Source organism: Toxorhynchites rutilus, chromosome 1 (assembly GCF_029784135.1).
Source record: "Toxorhynchites rutilus septentrionalis strain SRP chromosome 1, ASM2978413v1, whole genome shotgun sequence".
In the NCBI taxonomy this organism is placed as follows: domain Eukaryota; kingdom Metazoa; phylum Arthropoda; class Insecta; order Diptera; family Culicidae; genus Toxorhynchites; species Toxorhynchites rutilus.
In genome coordinates this window covers 56,914,558-56,932,541 of record NC_073744.1, presented here as the reverse complement: position 1 = coordinate 56,932,541, position 17,984 = coordinate 56,914,558, and the positions used below count along the sequence as shown (strand labels likewise).

The 17,984-nt window shown below is 40.8% G+C and overlaps 1 protein-coding gene across 1 annotated transcript; it reads left to right on the top strand.

Moving 5' to 3' along the window:
* Window positions 1-11,264: 11,264 nt before the first annotated feature.
* LOC129781366 (uncharacterized protein K02A2.6-like) lies at window positions 11,265-13,856 on the top strand. Its single transcript, XM_055789171.1, has 3 exons — window positions 11,265-11,973; window positions 12,033-13,685; window positions 13,756-13,856. The coding sequence occupies exons 1-3, from the start codon at window positions 11,265-11,267 to the stop codon at window positions 13,854-13,856; spliced, it is 2,463 nt and encodes an 820-aa protein (XP_055645146.1).
* The last annotated feature ends 4,128 nt before the right edge of the window (window positions 13,857-17,984 follow it).

Sequence of the window (17,984 nt, the reverse complement as noted above, 5' to 3'; positions counted from 1 at the left end):
TTTTGCTACTGGCAAGCGAAACCTAATCACATACAAAATTCCAGAACGACATACACTTTCTTGGTGACTAAACAAGTACGATAAACTCATTTTGTTAATAACACATCGAAAACAGTAGCAATGCTTCTTTATGATCAATATTAGCGCAAATGTAATCCTAGTTGAATGCAGTTTTGGACCGGCACGCGAACCCAAATAACTTATAACATTCCAGTAAGACATTCAAGATGCTTGGTATTCCCCAAATAATTTTTTGGCGCACAACCTTAACGCTTGCTTCGCCCTAACGTCACATTAATGCATTGATGCATTCTCAAAGGCACCAACGAAGCCCTTATGAGGAAAACAAACAATGTTAACTGCTTGGAAAAAGACTGAATTATGCCACACAGCTTGTATTCTGCTGTAACACCCATCAATGCAAATTCGCTGATGAGTTTGTCAAGAGCGACCGCCTTCACCACCAGCGGGGGGAGCTTGATTTTGGTTGCTGCCTGGGCGTTTACATTTTCGACCGACGCGCCGAAATCGCCTATTTCGCTGTTGTTCGATGCGGTGTCCCACTCGCGAGGGCTCGGTTCGGTGCGAGCGCTTTTCACTGCACCAACATCGCGTGCATCATTAGATGACGCTTGCCTCGAAATTTTATTACCCCTGGCAATGCGTTCGTTTTTTGCAGGGCTCGAGCCTGCATTCCTCTTCTTCTTACTCATCATACAATACGCGAAGCGTCCAATTTATGACGCGGAAAAAAAACACACGATACGAATCACGCGAAAAACAAACAGAAAAACCAAACCACGATATCCAAGTTGGATTACCACTGATGGGGTCCAATCTTAGATCAAAGCGCAGCGAAAGCAAAGTGAACTGGATTGCTCAACAGTCCGATGCCGAATGAAAGTTTGCCTTTCTTTCTTTCTTTCTTTGTTTTTAAGAGGCTTTAAACTATTCAGTTCATTCGCCTCTAAAAAGTTTACCTCAGCGAGATCAACTGTTTATACTCTAGGCAAGTATTCCCCTTCATTCTTCTACTTTTCCTTTGTTCACGGAGTCTTTAAATCCTACGATTTCCCCTCCGTTGGTCTTCGGTAAGTTGCTCGTTATTGACCACTCTTTTCGGGAAAGCACACAAATGGACAGAACAAATGTATGAGAAAATGGAAACGCTTAAAGTTTTCATGAAATTAAACCATTTACAGACCAGGGAATTCTAATGTATAGCTTATTAAACAAATCTTACGGTATTTCCGATTCGTTTAATATGTAAATCGCCAAAATCCGTTCGCGGCAAAAATAGTTATTAACGTTAACTTTATTTCATAAAAACGTGGCCTGTTTTCTGATTTGGCACCCTTAATGAGAGACGTTGTTCTACGTCAAAATAAATGTATTGCAATCCCGGAGCAAGACTAAAAAACATCATCCTTTCACATATTATTATTTCCGAAACACTGCATTCGCGCCCATATTAAAAATTTTAGACAACATTTAGACTAAAAATATTGAAAGACAATGGAATATAAATGCTAACAAAAACCCGAATTAGGTTACCTAACTCCACATGTCCACCCACACATCCTATCTACAATAATACCACAACTGATTAGATAATAAATAACCGAGATTCACCAAGTCATCGATTTTTGGTTTGGTAAACGACATCATATCTCACAACGCTTGACGTGGTTCGGATCGATTCGAGGGAAACTTTATGACCTCTTCATCCATCACCAAGACCCATCAAAATGACGTGGCATCGGCAACGTTCGGGACACAAACTCGAGCAACTTTTTTTTTCATTTATTACCCAATTCTATAACCCACGCTAGGCTGCGATAAAGCTCGTCTTACCGACGGTCCCATTTTCCATCACAAAACGGTGATTCCTTGTCTAAATTACTTCTCTTCTGCCGGTGGCTGAAAAACGATTTCCGACTAGAAGTTAATCTCCGGCGAGAATGCCGGTAGGAGGGAACCTCTCGAAGCACTCTACACAGAGCGAGAGGCTTTTATCCCTGTGCGTGATTCGATTCCGAGCACGATGACGACGGTTTTACGACTGCTTTTCGGCTGGTTATTAGGAAACAAAAATGATTTGTTCGTGCACGGGGACAACTTTTAATAGGATTCCGAACCAGATTAAGATTTTCGAGAGTGGTGCGCCTCAATATAGCCTTGTTATTTATTCTGATGCCAGTAAAATTCAACCCTTTTTTCTCTGGTACCGCAAATTTTGATCGATCGCAAAGTTGAATCAAATCGGAATACTATCCATCAACTCTTACTTTAGCGCAAAATGCGCCGTACCACCCATTTCCCTTCGAGCGAAACCGGAGACGGCAGCTCGTATCCAGGATACACGGTGCGAATATTATCGGTTCTCTTCCAGGTATTTCAGACCCGGCGAAGAAAAATGACAACATCATGGAATCCTCTTGGCAGGGAAGTTATTCCTGTCCAAAGCAATCGGTGCTTCTCCCCGAAAGGCATTTATCGCCAGTTCACAATATCTACACGAAGATTCGCTGAAGCGTAAAGTAAACGTTCAACATTGGGAGAAATTCAACAAATCCAGAAAGGATATTCCTCGTCGCTCTCGCTGCCTTCCGATCGTCCCTCGTCCCGTGGAGGTGATGTGAAATTCGAGCTATGACAGCGCACATTGTGTGTTTTATATTAGATCATCAATCTGAGGTGGCTTTGTTGACAGGAAGCCACCCGTCCCATACCGCTGCCCGGCTCTTTGCAGCGAATGACAAAGCTTGTCCCTGCGCTAGGCTGCTAGTGTGCCTGCTGTCACCCTTCGATCCCTTCGGGCGTCTGGAAGCGGACGAGAGTCGACAGTCGACGCAAAGAAACTCCAAAAGAAGAAATAGCGTGTGACTAATTGTGTTTTCTGCTTCCTCCTGGCACTTACTTGGCGAAACTAAAAGTTGATTTAATCTGGAACACACGGATCGAGGACATACGGGGAGAGCGCAAGTATTTCTGGAAAGTCATTTAAGTTTTTGTACGGCTGTGTTATTCATTCGCTGTTACTTTTCCCATTTCGCAGCCTAGGTTCGAGAAGACGAGGTTCGAGCAGTTGCCATTGCCACTCGTCGAGACTTCAACACGGTCGTAATCTAATGAAATTATTTTGGCGTTCGCCTTTTCCGACGGCCGGAGGGAGAAAACTTTCGCCGGTAAGACGTTGGAATGTTGTAGGATCGCAAATGCTCCCGAAGAATGTATTAGGTTGGGCTATCTGGATGAACTCCAGTTCTAAACTTATTACCGACAATTTTAGAAAATTGTTCCAAGGTATACTTCCGGCAGAGTACTCTACAATATATTCGCAAGATATCCAATGCATAGTTTACAGCAATAACACCTAGAAGATGGTTTGACAAACGTGGGAGGGTTTTTCCGTATATCCCATAGAACAAGGGTGATTTTGGAAGAGGTTTGTTTTTCATTCCAAAATGAAACACACAAATCTGTAGTTTGTTATATTTTGATTTTTTCATCCCATAGATTGGTGTCTGCCATTTACTTTTAAATATTAGGTGTACCAGTAAGTTTCTTCGGTTTTACAACAGATGGCGTAACTTGATTATTATTCCAGTGAATCAAATCCAGGCATTCGTTGGAAAGCTATTGTCATTGCGCGTCTTTTTCAGTATATGTCAAAAAGTTGAAGCGTAAACAACATAGTTTTTTGCCACTTCGAATATGTCGAATTAGTACCAACAAGAGTGTTTTTGTGGGGAGTGTTTCTTCATTACTTCAATGCGCAGAAAAAAGCTTCGGAAAGTCATCGCATTTTGGTGGAAGTTTATGGTGACCATGCTTCAACTGAGCGAACGTGCCAGACATGGCTTGCACGGTTTAAAAGTGGTAGTTTTGACTTGGAAGACTAAAATAACGTTCCGGACCGCCAAAAATGTTTGAAGATGAAGAATTTGAGGTTTTACTCGATCAAGAATCGTCACAAACGCAACAAGAACTTGTTACTGGCGATGAAAAGTGGGTCCATTACGACAATCCTAAACGTCGGGCAACGTATGGATACCTCGGCCATACATCATCATCGACGGACGCGCGGGATATTCACGACCAGAAGGTTATGCTGTCTATTTGGGCGGACTAGCTGGGTGTGGTGTACTATGAGCTGCTAAAACCGAATTAAATCATTACGAGGGACCTCTACCGACGATAATTGATGGGTTTGAGACGTGCAATGAAGGAAAAACGGTCACAATACGAGACACGATAAAGTTATTTTGCAGCACGACAATGCTCGGTCGCATGTCGCGAAACCGATCAAAACATACTTGGAAACGTTGAAATGGGAGGTCCTATTGCACCCGCCGTATTCTCCAGACATTGTTCCGTTTGATTACCTCCTTTTTTCGATCGATGCAACATGGCCTGGTTGAGCAGCACTTCTCCAATCTTGATGAAGTGAAAAATTGGATCGATTCGTGGTTAGCCGAAAACCGGCCGATTATTTCCACAAAGGGATCCGTGAATTGCCAGAAAGATGGGAAAAAGTTGGGACTAGCGATGGGCAATACTTTGAATATTAAATTTGTAACTATTTTTGCAGAATAAAACATTATTTTAGAGAAAAGACGAAGGAACTTACCGGTACTCCTATTAATTTTTTTCATACAATTATTTATCAAATCTTCCGTTATGTGAGAATAATATTATTTGGTTGTAAATTTCGTTTAAATATTATAATTTATTACATTTGTTATCAAATATTATAGTTGGGCCCATATTAGGTATCTGAGTAAAAAATGCCAACAAAGAATAAACTTTCTCTGTACAATTACCGGCACCTGGTGGGGAGCCCATCCCGAAGATCTTATAATGTTGTATCGAACAACTATTCTCTCAGTGATGGAGTATGGCAGTTTCTGTTTTCAATCAGCTGCCAAAACACACTTAATTAAACTCGAGCGAATTCAGTATCTTTGTCTCCGTATTGCGTTGGGATGTATGCCCTCAACGCATACCATGAGTCTCGAGGTTTTGGCAGGCGTACTCCAACAAAAAGATCGCTTCAATTTATTATCTCTTCGGTTCCTCATCCGGTGTAAGGTTATGAACCCATTGGTGATCGGAAATTTTGAGCAGCTGATCGAGCTAAATTCTCACTCTGGATTCATGAGCCAATATCATGAATTCATCTCCATGCAGGTTGATCCTTCTTCGTATATTCTCAACCGTGTTTGTTTTCCTGACTACATCAATTACTCTGTACATTTTGATCTGTTCATGAAGGAGAAAATCCATGAAATTCCAGAGTATCTTCTATCGGGGATCGTTCCTACGATCTTTAATGCAAAGTATGGGCGTATCAATTGCGATAATATGTACTTTACTGATGGGTCCTCTATGAATGAGTCCACAGGATTTGGAGTCTTCTTCTTCTTCAATGGCACTAACGTTCCTAGAGGAACTTCGCCGTCTCAACGTAGTATTACTTGCGTCATTTTTATTAGTACTTAGTTGAGATTTCTATGCCAAATAATCACAGTGCAAGTCGGTGGAAATTTCTTTGACGAAAAATTCCCCCGACCAGAACGGGAATCGAACCCGAACACCCGGCATGTTAATTATGACGCTAACCACTCGGCCACGGGAGCACAGGATTTGGAGTGTTCAACGTATTTTTAGCACCTCACACAGTCTTCAGTATCCTTGCTCAGTGTATATTGCTGAATTGGCAGCAATACACTGGGCGCTGGACAGCGTCGCCTCACGACCTGTTGAACACTATTACATTGTAACGGATAGTCTTAGACATTGAGCACGTTGTTTGGTCGTGCGAGCTGTATCTTGTCGCCAGATCGAATTTAGAAAACTCCATTAGGGCTAGAGGAAGACACCCCAATGTGACGGTGAGAGATGTGTTGGCTCGGTTAGACCTTGATTACATGTCCCAAATCTATATTTTCCTTAAAGCTATCGATGTTCGTGTGTGATTATCCTTGTATCCTTATATCCTTTGCGTGCAATTGGTTCCCTTGCTACAAACAGTAGAATGAGTTGAAATGTAAATTTTACTGAACAAATATGTCACCCTTCTAAACTCGAGTAGACCGCGAGTAATCGGTTTTCTACCTTACTTACCTTAGATTTAGAAAATGTTTATGTATAGTAATTAAAATATAATTAAGAATTCGGCTCCTTTAAACTTATGTAACTGAGCCTGTAAAAATAAACGAATTTAATAAAAATATATATATATATATATATATATATATATATAGTTACAGTTACGTGCCGAAACTGTTTGCCAAAGATGAATGACGTAATGCCACATAAGATTCAGTATGGATTTGTAGTTTGGACTCTAGTTTTAATTTCGATTTCCTCTCGATTAGCCTCGATTAGCCATATGTCAATCATGTACACATGGTTTGCTCAAATCTTCAGTTGCGTTTTCTTTGCTTCTATATTCAATTTCACGGGTTCCGGGTTTAAAACTGCGCTAATTGGAAAATCCTCGTAGAAAAACGCGTTAATTAGAATATACGCATAAAAAGGGTCTTTCAGATTAAACGCAAAAAAATCGAATGGCTCCTTATAATTTTTTTTTTCGCTCCGTCGATGTAGCACTGCTTTCCCTACTTCGGGACAATAATATTCGGCTACTCGTTCAGTCTGATCGGGTGGTTTTTAGTGTCAAGATGTACAATTTACAAGAACATGTATTTTTAGTGAAATCGTATTACTCGAGCAACCGAAGCCTTAATTAAACTTTTTCCTCTTATGGTAAGAATTTCAACATTTCTCTTCGTCGATTACTTCCTCTGGGGGTACGTGACGGACCGTTGCTATGTTAATAAGCCACAAAATTGGGAGGAACTTAAAGAAGAAATAACTGGGATTTTCAACAGCATCTAAGACATAATGTTAGAGTTGTACATGAAGAATTTTGTTCACCGTTTAAAGCGCGTTATCGAAAAAGGGGTGGACACATAGAAAATGTCCTAAAATAAGCTTTATTTTCGTTTTTAAAAAATAAAGATCCGTTGACTTTTGTAGAAGTTATCAAAATTTGTTGCGTGAGCGTTTAATCTGAAAGAGTTAACTGAGTGTGTAGTTTAGGGTTGTTTGCATTCTGTTGGAAATAGTACACTCACATAAACCCCTAACTAAAATAATTATGTCATCAGCAATGGCTTCGTACTCCTGGTTAGTCAGATGCCATGCAAATGAAACATAAATTTCTGCATCATTCGAAAATTAATCAAGCAAACGGAACCAAATTTGTCATGTGGAGGTTTTAGGGTGCAATAAATGTGTTTACTGTGGTTAGACACTGCAACCCTCACTCTAAGGAGGAGCTGCCATACAATTGAAAGAAAAATTGTTACATAACTCGAAAACTAATCAAGGAAATGGAGCCAAATTTGGCATGCGAAGGTTTTAGGGGACACGAAACGTTTATATGGTGAATAGACACTCCTCCCCTCTCTCTGATAAAACGCACTCCTATATTATCTTCTATCTATATAAATAGAAATGGATCGCCGAATGTGTTGGTAAGAGCAAAACTCGAGAAAGAAATTGTCCGATTCAAGACTGTCTTCATTCTGTCATATTTTTTGTATCAAACATTTATAACGGAGAAACATGATTTTTCATACACTTGCAAACTCTTGCACGAGAATTGTGTCTGAAAATAATTTGATATTATCATGTCGACTTTTGGTAGAAGTACTGAAATTTTATGGTCAAAAATAATTTTAAAGGATAGATTAGAAGGTCTATCAATGATCAGTTCTGCGATTGGACCAATGAACGTGCGCTTAGTGGTTCTCAGATTTTCGTGAAAAACTGTAATTTTGTTCTTTATCGCATAGTATTAGACCCGTATTTTTTAAATTTTTTGATTATGGTCACCATTTCCATGTTAGAGTGATCCAAAAAATGATTTTTTTTCTCATTTTTTCCAAAAATATTTTTTTTCAAAAATTCATAATTTTTGAACATCCTCACCGATTGAAATGATTGACGTATCAAATTAAAGCCAATTAGATTCTTATTTTACAGTCGCAGAATATTTTGTTTTGTCGTTATTATTGATTGTATTTGTTTTTTACAGTTTTCATGGTCTCGGCACCAAGAAAGCTGTGATTTGAGGTCTACTCGTACAGCTTAGACATCGAGGGACGTGGTATTAGCAATGTACTACTCGCCATGAGTTGAGGTGTAAGAATGATTTTATTAACTCTCTCAGACATATTCTACCATGCATGCGGCGATGCCTACGTGACACTTTCTGCCGCGGTCAGCATAAATCGCAATCGCCTGTTCTCGGAACTTTGGACTCTTGCTAATTCTGCTGATCGTGCGCCTTGAATGTATCGTTAAGGCGGGCATCCACCACACGCCCTTTCTTATAAAATTTAAAAATTATGCTATAGTTTAATTTTTAAATCAAGTTTAAAGTTGTTATAATCTTCTTCTTATTTATAGTAGTATTATAAGCAATATAATAAATTGAGTTGATGATAAATTGTTATTAATTGATATTGTAATTGATTACATTGATATTGTATTGATATTGAACTGTTAACGCTAAAAATTAATATTGTATAAATATATTTAATTGAAGATCATTTAATGTTTCAAATAGAGTGTTACAATGAATGATTATGGTGAATTACAATTATGGCATATTATTATTATTATTATTATTGTTATTGTTGTCATTTTCTAAACATCCACCACACGTCCTATGTATGGTTTGACTCTACATTTATGCACTAAATCTTGTTTTCCTTGAATTAAAATTTTTATGTTTGGATCTAAATCTTCCAATACTTGAAATGGACCAGAATATTTCTCATCCAATTTCCTTGCTGTTTCATTTTTTAGTAGGATTAAATCTCCTTGTTTATAATTCCTTATTTTCGCGTTTCTATTTATGTGTTCTGTCCTGACGGTTTTTTCTCGTATTAATCTTTCCTTTACTTCGTTGTGACATATTTGTAGTCGTAGTTCCATGCGTTTACTATAATCGTCAAAGTTATAAATAGGTTAGGGTTTAAGGGTTTGTTGTCTGTAAGGTTTGATGGCATTCTAGACTGTTGGCCATACACGAGATAGAAAGGTGTAAATTGTGTAGTAGAATGAACCGTATTATTATAGGCAAATTCATAATATGGTACCCAGTCTATCCATGAAAATAACTTGTTATCACACTGGATTCTTAAGAAATTTCCAAGTGCTTTGTGTGAGTTTTCTAATGCTCCTATTGATTCATGGTGGTATGCTGTGCTATTTAGTTTTTCAATATTCAGGAGTTTTGCAACTGATGTGAACAGTTCCGACATAAACTCTGTTCCTCTATCAGTCGCAATCCTCTCTGGCACGCCATATTTTAATACGACGCTTTTTACGAAAGCTGAGGCTACTGTTTCAGTTGCTTTGTCCTTTATTGGAGTTACGGTAATGAATTTTGTCAACTCGCACTGCGTTGTCAAGATATACTCATAACCTTCTGAAGGAATCAACGGTCCAACAAGGTCTAAATAAATCTTTTCAAACGCTGCGCCAGCTGTTGTAGTAATTGTCATAGGAATTTTCTCTTTGTTGATTGACTTATATTTTTGACATTTTACACAAGATTTAACAAATCTCGCTACATCTTGGTTCATGCCTTTCCAGTAGTATTTTTGTCTGATCGTGTTTATTGTTCTTTTGATGCCTGCATGTCCTGCAGTTGGCAACAAATGATAGTCATTAAGGATCAACTTTTTAGTTAATTCGTCCGTTATAATTTTCACCTTGTTTGAGATTTTAATTATATTTGGTATCCCTTTGATTAAATCATGATTTATTATTTTTTCATAGAATTTGTGCGCACATTCATTGTTGATTTTTATGTATAATTCGTCGACGTTATTAATTTTGCATATTGCTCCAAGTTTATCCATTGTTCGTCGTAACGATACCAAGGATTCTGTTGGTTTAATAATTATTTCTTCTTTCTCAGGGATCCACGTTATGTTCTCTTGAAAATCATTATTTTGTATTTTAATTTGAGCTTTCTTTCCATGTGAAGTATCATGGCCATTGATCACATCACCTGTGGAAGATTCCGATTTTTCTTTTCTAGCTTGCATTCGGGTTGTTATGAATGCGTCTTGGCTTAATTTTGTATTCATGTCTTTCAATTCAGCTGTTGAAATACGTGATAGCGCGTCCGCTACTACGTTCTCACAACCTTTTTTGTAATAGACATCGAAATTGTATTCTTCAAGAGCTAGACGAAACTTCGTCAGCCTGCTTGAAGGGTCAGTTAATGTAAAAAGGTACACTAAAGGCCTGTGGTCTGTGTACAATTCAAATTTTCGCCCATATAAATAGGTACGGAAATGTCGGACTGCCCAAACCACAGCCAAAAGTTCCTTCTCTATAGTTGAATAATTTTTTTTTCTGCGCTATTTAGCGTCTTGCTTGCAAAGGCTATTGGTTTGTCATTATTGTTACTGAGTACTGCACCTATACCATAACCTGAAGCGTCAGTATGTAGTTTAAAAATATTTCGTTCGCTAAAATCTGGATAATCTAACACCGGTGGGTTTATAAATTGTTCCTTTAATTTTTGGAATGCTGTTTCACATTCCGAAGTCCAATTGAATGGAATGTTTTTTCTCGTAAGGAAGTTTAATGGAATACACGTTTCAGCAAAGTTTCTAATGTGTTTCCTGTAATAGTTGGCGAATGCTATGAAGCGTTTAAATTCGTCAGCATTTGAAGGGCTTTTCCAAGTTTATATAGTTTCAATTTTTGAAGGGTCAGGAAGGACACCTTCTTTTGAAATAAAATGTCCTAGATAAAGCAGTTCTTGCTTCAAAAAATTACACTTAGAAGGATTAAGCTTCAATTTTACTTCTCGAAGTCTTTGAAATATAGAAATTAAATTTTTATTGTGTTCGTCAAATGTTTTACTGTACCATTGGCATACGCAAAATCATACCGTTAGGTAGGCCATGATTTGTAGCCATGGTACGACAGTAACAAAATGAAAAAAAGTGATAGTTTAGTTCCAACCACCAAACAGAGAAGTCGAAATAAATCAAGCCCTTAACATTGAAAATTAATTTCATTCTTTGGAAGAACTTAACAATTTTGGCGACGAGGAGAAGTTCTTGCCATTTTCCGGAAGCAACGTCAAGCTTGTTCCTGTTCCTATTCAAGTTCAAATTCCGTTCCGCTTCTGAAGCCCTCAAACCGTCACGAATTCAAGAATGGCCGACGCAGATTTGAAGCAAGCGATTCTCCGGCTGACTGATCTCATCGCAAACCAGCAGCAGCAGATTGCAGCTCTCCAGCAGGGTAACGCCAATCAAGTTGGAAGCGAGAAGATCATCGAGTCACTCTCAACGGGAATCGACGAGTTTCAGTACGATCCAGACGGCGGCATCTTCTTCGATTCGTGGTATGCTCGATACGAGGACGTGTTCAAGGAGGACGGAAAGCATTTGGATGACAAAGCAAAGGTCAGGCTACTTCTGCGGAAAATCGGCACGCAATTCCACGAACGTTACGTGAACAGTGTTTTGCCGAGTCATCCGCGGAATTTTTCATTCGAAGACACCGTCAAGAAGCTGAAGAAACTTTTTGGACGCCAAAAGTCACTCTTCAACGCGCGCTACCAGTGTCTTCAATACGTGAAAAATGAAGTCGACGATTTTTCGTCTTACTCAGCATCGGTGAACAAGCACTGCGAAGCGTTCCAGATCGAAAAGCTATCCAGCGACCAATTCAAGACGCTCAGGTTCGTATGCGGTCTCCAGTCACCACGCGATTCGGATATCCGGACCAGGCTGATCGGGAAGTTGGAAGCTGAAGAAAACGCGCCGCCCGCCGACGGTGCCAACCTCAAGCTTGAAAACCTGGTTGAGGAGTGCAACCGCATCATCAACCTTAGGCAAGACACGCAAATGATCGAGAAAGGTTGTACGGACAAGTCTAAAGTCAACGCAATCTCTCGTCATCGTACTTCAAACGGAAAGGAGAAGAAGTCACCAAAAACACCTGGCTGGTTCTGTGGGGATCTTCATTATGTCAAGGAGTGCCCCTACCAGACACACACATGTGTAAACGGAAGGGCCACAAGGAAGGGTACTGCTCCTCATCCGAGAAGAAGCCGACAAAGCAGATTGACAAACCCAAACCTAAGGACATCGTCAAGTCTAAAGGTATTGCGGTTAAGCGAGTCGATCTGAAAGCAAAGCGGAAGTTCGTGAAAATCGACATCAACGGTGTACCAGCAAAGTTGCAGCTCGATTGTGCATCTGACATCACCATCATCTCCAAACGAACTTGGACATCGGTGGGTAAGCCTGTCATCGAGACAACGGATGTCGCTGCTGTGAGCGCCTCGGGTGACGGCATCGACATCGTATGTGAATTCAACGCTGAAATCACCATCCAAGACGTGACGAAAGTGGGTCGCATTTTCGTTACAAGCATTCCGGATCTCAACGTTCTGGGAATTGAAACGATCGATCAGTTCGATCTCTGGTCGGTTCCGTTCAGTTCATTAGTCAACTCAATCCAACAAAACTCAAACGCAACAATGCAGAAGCTGCAAGCGAAGTTCCCTGAAGTGTTCCAACCAACCCTCGGATGCTGCACCAAAGCTAAGGTAACGCTCTACCCGAAGCCAGATGCACGACCTGTGTACTGCCCCAAGCGACCGGTTGCCTACGCTGCCCTTCCGAAGGTTGATGCTGAGCTGCAGAGACTTCAAGACAACGGCATCATCTCGCCAGTCCAGTTTTCTGATTGGGCTGCACCTATCGTCGTGGTTCGTAAATCTGATGTCTCCGTTCGCATTTGTGGTGACTATTCCACAGGTCTCAACAATGCACTAGAATCAGATCGCCATCCACTGCCTCATCCGGACGATATCTTCGGTGAACTCGCCGGTTGCCGTTTCTTCTCCTGTATCGATCTTTCGGATGCCTATCTCCAGGTCGAAATTGAAGAAGCTTCTCGGAAACTGCTAACGATAAACACACACAAAGGTCTGTTCCTGTACAACCGATTGCCACCCGGAGTCAAATCCGCACCAGGTGCATTCCAGAGGATCATCGACAGTATGCTAGCCGGAATTCCTGGAGTGAAACCGTACCTGGATGACATTCTAATTGCTGGAAGGACCCAAGAAGAGCACGATCGTAGTCTGAATGATGTGCTCCAACGTATTCGTGAGTGTGGATTCTATCTGCGCATCGAGAAGTGCCGTTTTTCACTTCCGCAGATCAAGTTTCTGGGTCACATCCTCGACAAGGATGGTCTCCGCCCGGATCCAACCAAAACAAGAGCAATCTTTGAGATGTCAGCACCAACGAATCTGTCGCAACTGCGTTCATACCTGGGTGCGATTAACTACTATGGACGGTTCGTTGGACAGATGAAGGAACTCCGAGCGCCGCTGGACTGTCTACTGAAGAAACTTGTCGAAGGGGAGAAGGCAGTAATGTTCCAGGATCTGCAGACGTTTCTATCGGTTTACCGGTCAACACCAAACAGAAGCATAGATGGTAAGACGCCAGCTCATCTATTTCCGCTACGAACGACACTGGATCTGCTGAAGCCGTTTCCTCCAAGTCCAACGCTGGTCAACGAAAAGCAAAATTCCCAGTTCAACAGACGACACGGTGCGATGAAACGAACCTTTTGATGCTGAAGAAATGGTCTTTGCCCAGGTTCATTATCGTAACACAACAGAGTGGGTTCCAGGTCAAATCATCGAGCGCAAGGGTAACGTAAACTACACCGTGTTGCTCGAGAAGATCATCGAACACTGCACGATGCTCCGCTATCAATAATAAAACTAATAGTATTGTCAAAAATGGTAAATGCTGTTCGGGGTGACGAGCTTAATTTTCCTTGATTCAAGTCAACGAAATAACTCGATCAGATTAGCTTCCTCTGTAGGTTGCTGTGCTGCAACTGATGCATTCGATTGCTGAGGCTCGTGATCTGCCAAATGTGCATGTTGCCTATGGTTTTGCTGTTGCGAATGTTGTTGGAAATGATTATTACCGTTCCCCTGGTTTTGGTAATTACCGCGTCCTCTTGAGCCTTGATAATTACCTCGACCTTGGTAATTACCTCGTTGTTGTTGTTGGTGGTTACCACGGCCTCGGAAGTTTCCCCTTCCACGAGAGTATCCACGGCCTCGTGGATTTCCACGGCCTCTTTCATTGTTGTTGTATCCTCCTGATCTGTTTGAAAACCCAAACCAGAAAGCATTTTCAGTTTTTGACGCTTCTGGTGCACATTCTAGTGCGTCTGAGATCGCCTTATTTAAAGTACTAGGGTTTCTAGCCTTTAAGAAAAACATGGTCTGGGGATTTTTCAATCCTTCTATGAAAGCTTGTACAGCTATTGGCTGAACAATACTGGATGCAGCAGCTTCCGATGTGAAGGTATTGTTCGACACGTGTGCCGCTGCTAGTTTTGTCGCTAGCTTTTCAATATCAGCGCCAAACTCGCTGACAGATTTGTTCTGTTGTCTTAATTGACGAATCTCGCTCTCCACCGCTCTAGGGGTGAGGCGTATGGTAAATTTGTCTTTCAGAACTTGCTTAACTTGTCCTAACGTAGTCACATTTTCAATGGAGCCATGGGCTGCTCCTATTAATCGAGTTTTTAGGAATTTTATGATGGATGCCTCAGGAACATCTTTCGAATATTCTTTGAGCAGATCCATCGTTTCTAAAAATAATGATAGCCCAGTTGGCTCGCCATCATATTTTTCAATAAGTTTCATAGCTATTCCAAGATCTAGCGTAGCCATTTTGGATGGTTCAGGTTCAGATTCACTTGTTTCCTCTTCTGATAAGTCTGAAAATTCACTATTCTGTTCTTCCTCTTCTTCTTGTTCCAATTCTACCTCTTCTTGCTCTTCGACTTCGTCTTCTTCTTTGTCTTCCTTATTTTCAGTATTTTCCCCAATTTCTAAATCATCATCCTCTATAGCTGTGCATTCGAGGTCGTTTGATTTCAATATTACCAAACACTCCCTTGCTATGTTTTTAAGATCGATGTATCTGTTTTTGAAAGCTATCTGATTTTCCGTTCCTCTAGCATCAATCACTACATGTTTAACTTCTAGCAATAGCTGTTTGATATCTCTAATTTTTTGTTTCTTTGTGGGTAGCGTATATGATTTATGCTTTTTTAAATTAGTTAAAAGCTTATTTAATCTATCCCCCACTGTAAAAATAAAATCCATTTACTTACATTAATTTTCGTTGTTTTGCTTTGTACTAATCTACATGGTCGTTGAACTGATTGAAGAACACCTCACTGGCGGTCGTCTGAATCAGGTTTCCGGTTGCTCGTTGTTTGGATGCGGCCTGCGGAGGCGCTCTCCTCTACGCAGCCTGTTGTTAATTTTGAAGTTAGCCTGTGGATGCGCATTCCGCATTGCGTCGTGAAATGATAACAGGACAATGTTGATGGTCGCATGCATTCACTGATGTTCGCTGCGGTTGATTGTTGCTGCTTTTAACCGTTCTGCTGTCCCGGTGCTCTCATTCGGTCACAGTATTTTGATAATTAAATTAACTGTGTGCCATTTTTCGTTTTGAATTTCGCACTACGGTGCGGCTGGTCTGAGTCTTTATGAATTATTCACTTTATGGTCTTTATGATTATTCACTTCACAGTTCACATAGCACAAACGTCAAACATCGTTAGAAGTTTAAGGGTTAAACGTTCGCTGCTAAATTGTTCATTTGAATGGTCCGGTTGGCCACTCGCTCTGTCTGTTGGCGGTGCAATTTCGCAATTAATTTAATAGCGATGTATCCCACGGCGGCTGCCGCAAGTATGCAGATTGCTATCGTCTGTGCGTGGCTGTTTTCGGCTGTGCTGTTAATTGCTGCCGGCGCAACGATCTCGTCGCTGCTAAACCAACCCATTGTTGGTCGGTAATTAATGATTGCTGTGATCGATTTTTCTTCTGCCACTTATCACTCGACTTTTGCACTGTTAAAACTCAACTTTTACTCTGTTAAAAAGGTTAACTTTTTACTCGACTGGCGAGGGATCGCCATGATTTGAGGTCTACTCGTACAGCTTAGACATCGAGGGACGTGGTATTAGCAATGTACTACTCGCCATGAGTTGAGATGTAAGAATGATTTTATTAACTCTCTCAGACATATTCTACCATGCATGCGGCGATGCCTACGTGACACTTTCTGCCGCGGTCAGCATAAATCGCAATCGCCTGTTCTCGGAACTTTGGACTCTTGCTAATTCTGCTGATCGCGCGCCTTGAATGTATCGTTAAGGCGGGCATCCACCACAGCTGAAAGCTGACATTTTTTTACATAACATATCCAAAAATCAGAGAGGTGTTTTTTTTCATTTTTAAGTTATAATTGCTTGGCCCGATAAAACCAAGTTTCCCCCTTTTTCCAAAATGCTTCATTTAATTTTAAAACATCCAAATTTTGAAAAAATATTACAGGCAAATTTTTTTTTTGTGCGGAGGATAGGGACCGCACAAAAAAGGCGCATGGAAAACATCGCGCAAAACTTCACCAGCAGCTTTAAAAATCTTTTTTCGTGCGGTAGATAGAGACCGCATAATGAAAATATGAAAATGACTCAAATCCACGCCATTCACCGTTCAATTTCCTATTGTTTCCCTGCTTTGCGATGGGACACTTTGCCTTTTCGGTTGCGCGTGGCTGTTTTGTGCTTTTAGTTGTATGTCGAAACGTGTTGCTGTTAGAAATCATGTCATGCAAAAACTTAGGAAAACTTGGGGCAGAATCCTAATAAAAAATAAAAAATGCGGGTAAATGCGAGTCTAGTGTTTTGCGATAAAGAACAAAATTACCACTTTTCACGAAAATCTGAGAGCCACTATATCGGTTGGGAATGGAATGGCTGTATACCCCTTTTTACTATTCTGTGGTTACGAATGTTCGAACAGATATTCCCAATATTCCCAGATATCACCTCACTCGCTTGTTTGCAAATACATGTTTCGTTTTGGACATATTGCATTTTTATTTTCATTCTACCGTACCGTTTCGAGTCACGGAACATGCTCTCGAACATAAATTGATTGTTGGCGCTTTCGGTTTCATAAATTCTACAGCTGACCTAACCATCGTAACAATTATATTTCATTCCGGGCGTACCGAATTTCATACTGAATCGTCTCCATTCATGCCGTTGTGACCCCGCTTGCCAGCATCCCTCGTCGTGGATGCACCTTCCCTCCACAGACTATCCAATTGAAGGCACCATCGAAGATACGACGCCTTCGAGCTAGATAAGAAAACAATCAGTTCGTTATTGTGGTATGTTTCAGCCGCCGATCGAATCTAGGGCAACGTTTGACGCAACGCCTTCCCTATCGGAAGGAGGGGGATCGGTGTGTGTGTGTGCAATTGATCGAGGGGGGAACGGAGAAACAAGGCATTGAGGCAGGCGCGTTTTGTTAAATTTATTGCTTCATTTATGGAATCTACTGATCCGTAGGTCTGATAAATGGCCTTGCAAGGCAAATTTATGGTTCTTACTCTGTCCGGAAACATCGGGCATTCTGCAAACGCATACAACGCGGAGCCCATCGGGGAAGGGCCATCGATAGCAAATAAGCCTCGGAGAGCTTAAGGTTTCGTTTTTGTTCATGTATCGGAACGTGTTGTTTGTAGAAAGAGGCGAGAAAAAAATGTGCATGTAATTTACGATTCTCACTGTTGGCTCGATGTTTTCGAACGACGCTAAGCTGGTGGTAAAAAACAACGATTTTGTAGTCATTCCGCCGAATGATCCCCCCAACTCAAATACCAATTAGTGACGATTATGGCCTTTGGGAAAAAAAGACTCACGATTGCCAAACCCGAATGCTGAAATCGGTTACCTGTCTGAATCTTCCATTTGATTATCTCCGGCTAGGGTAAAAACCGTCATTCTCCTGTTCC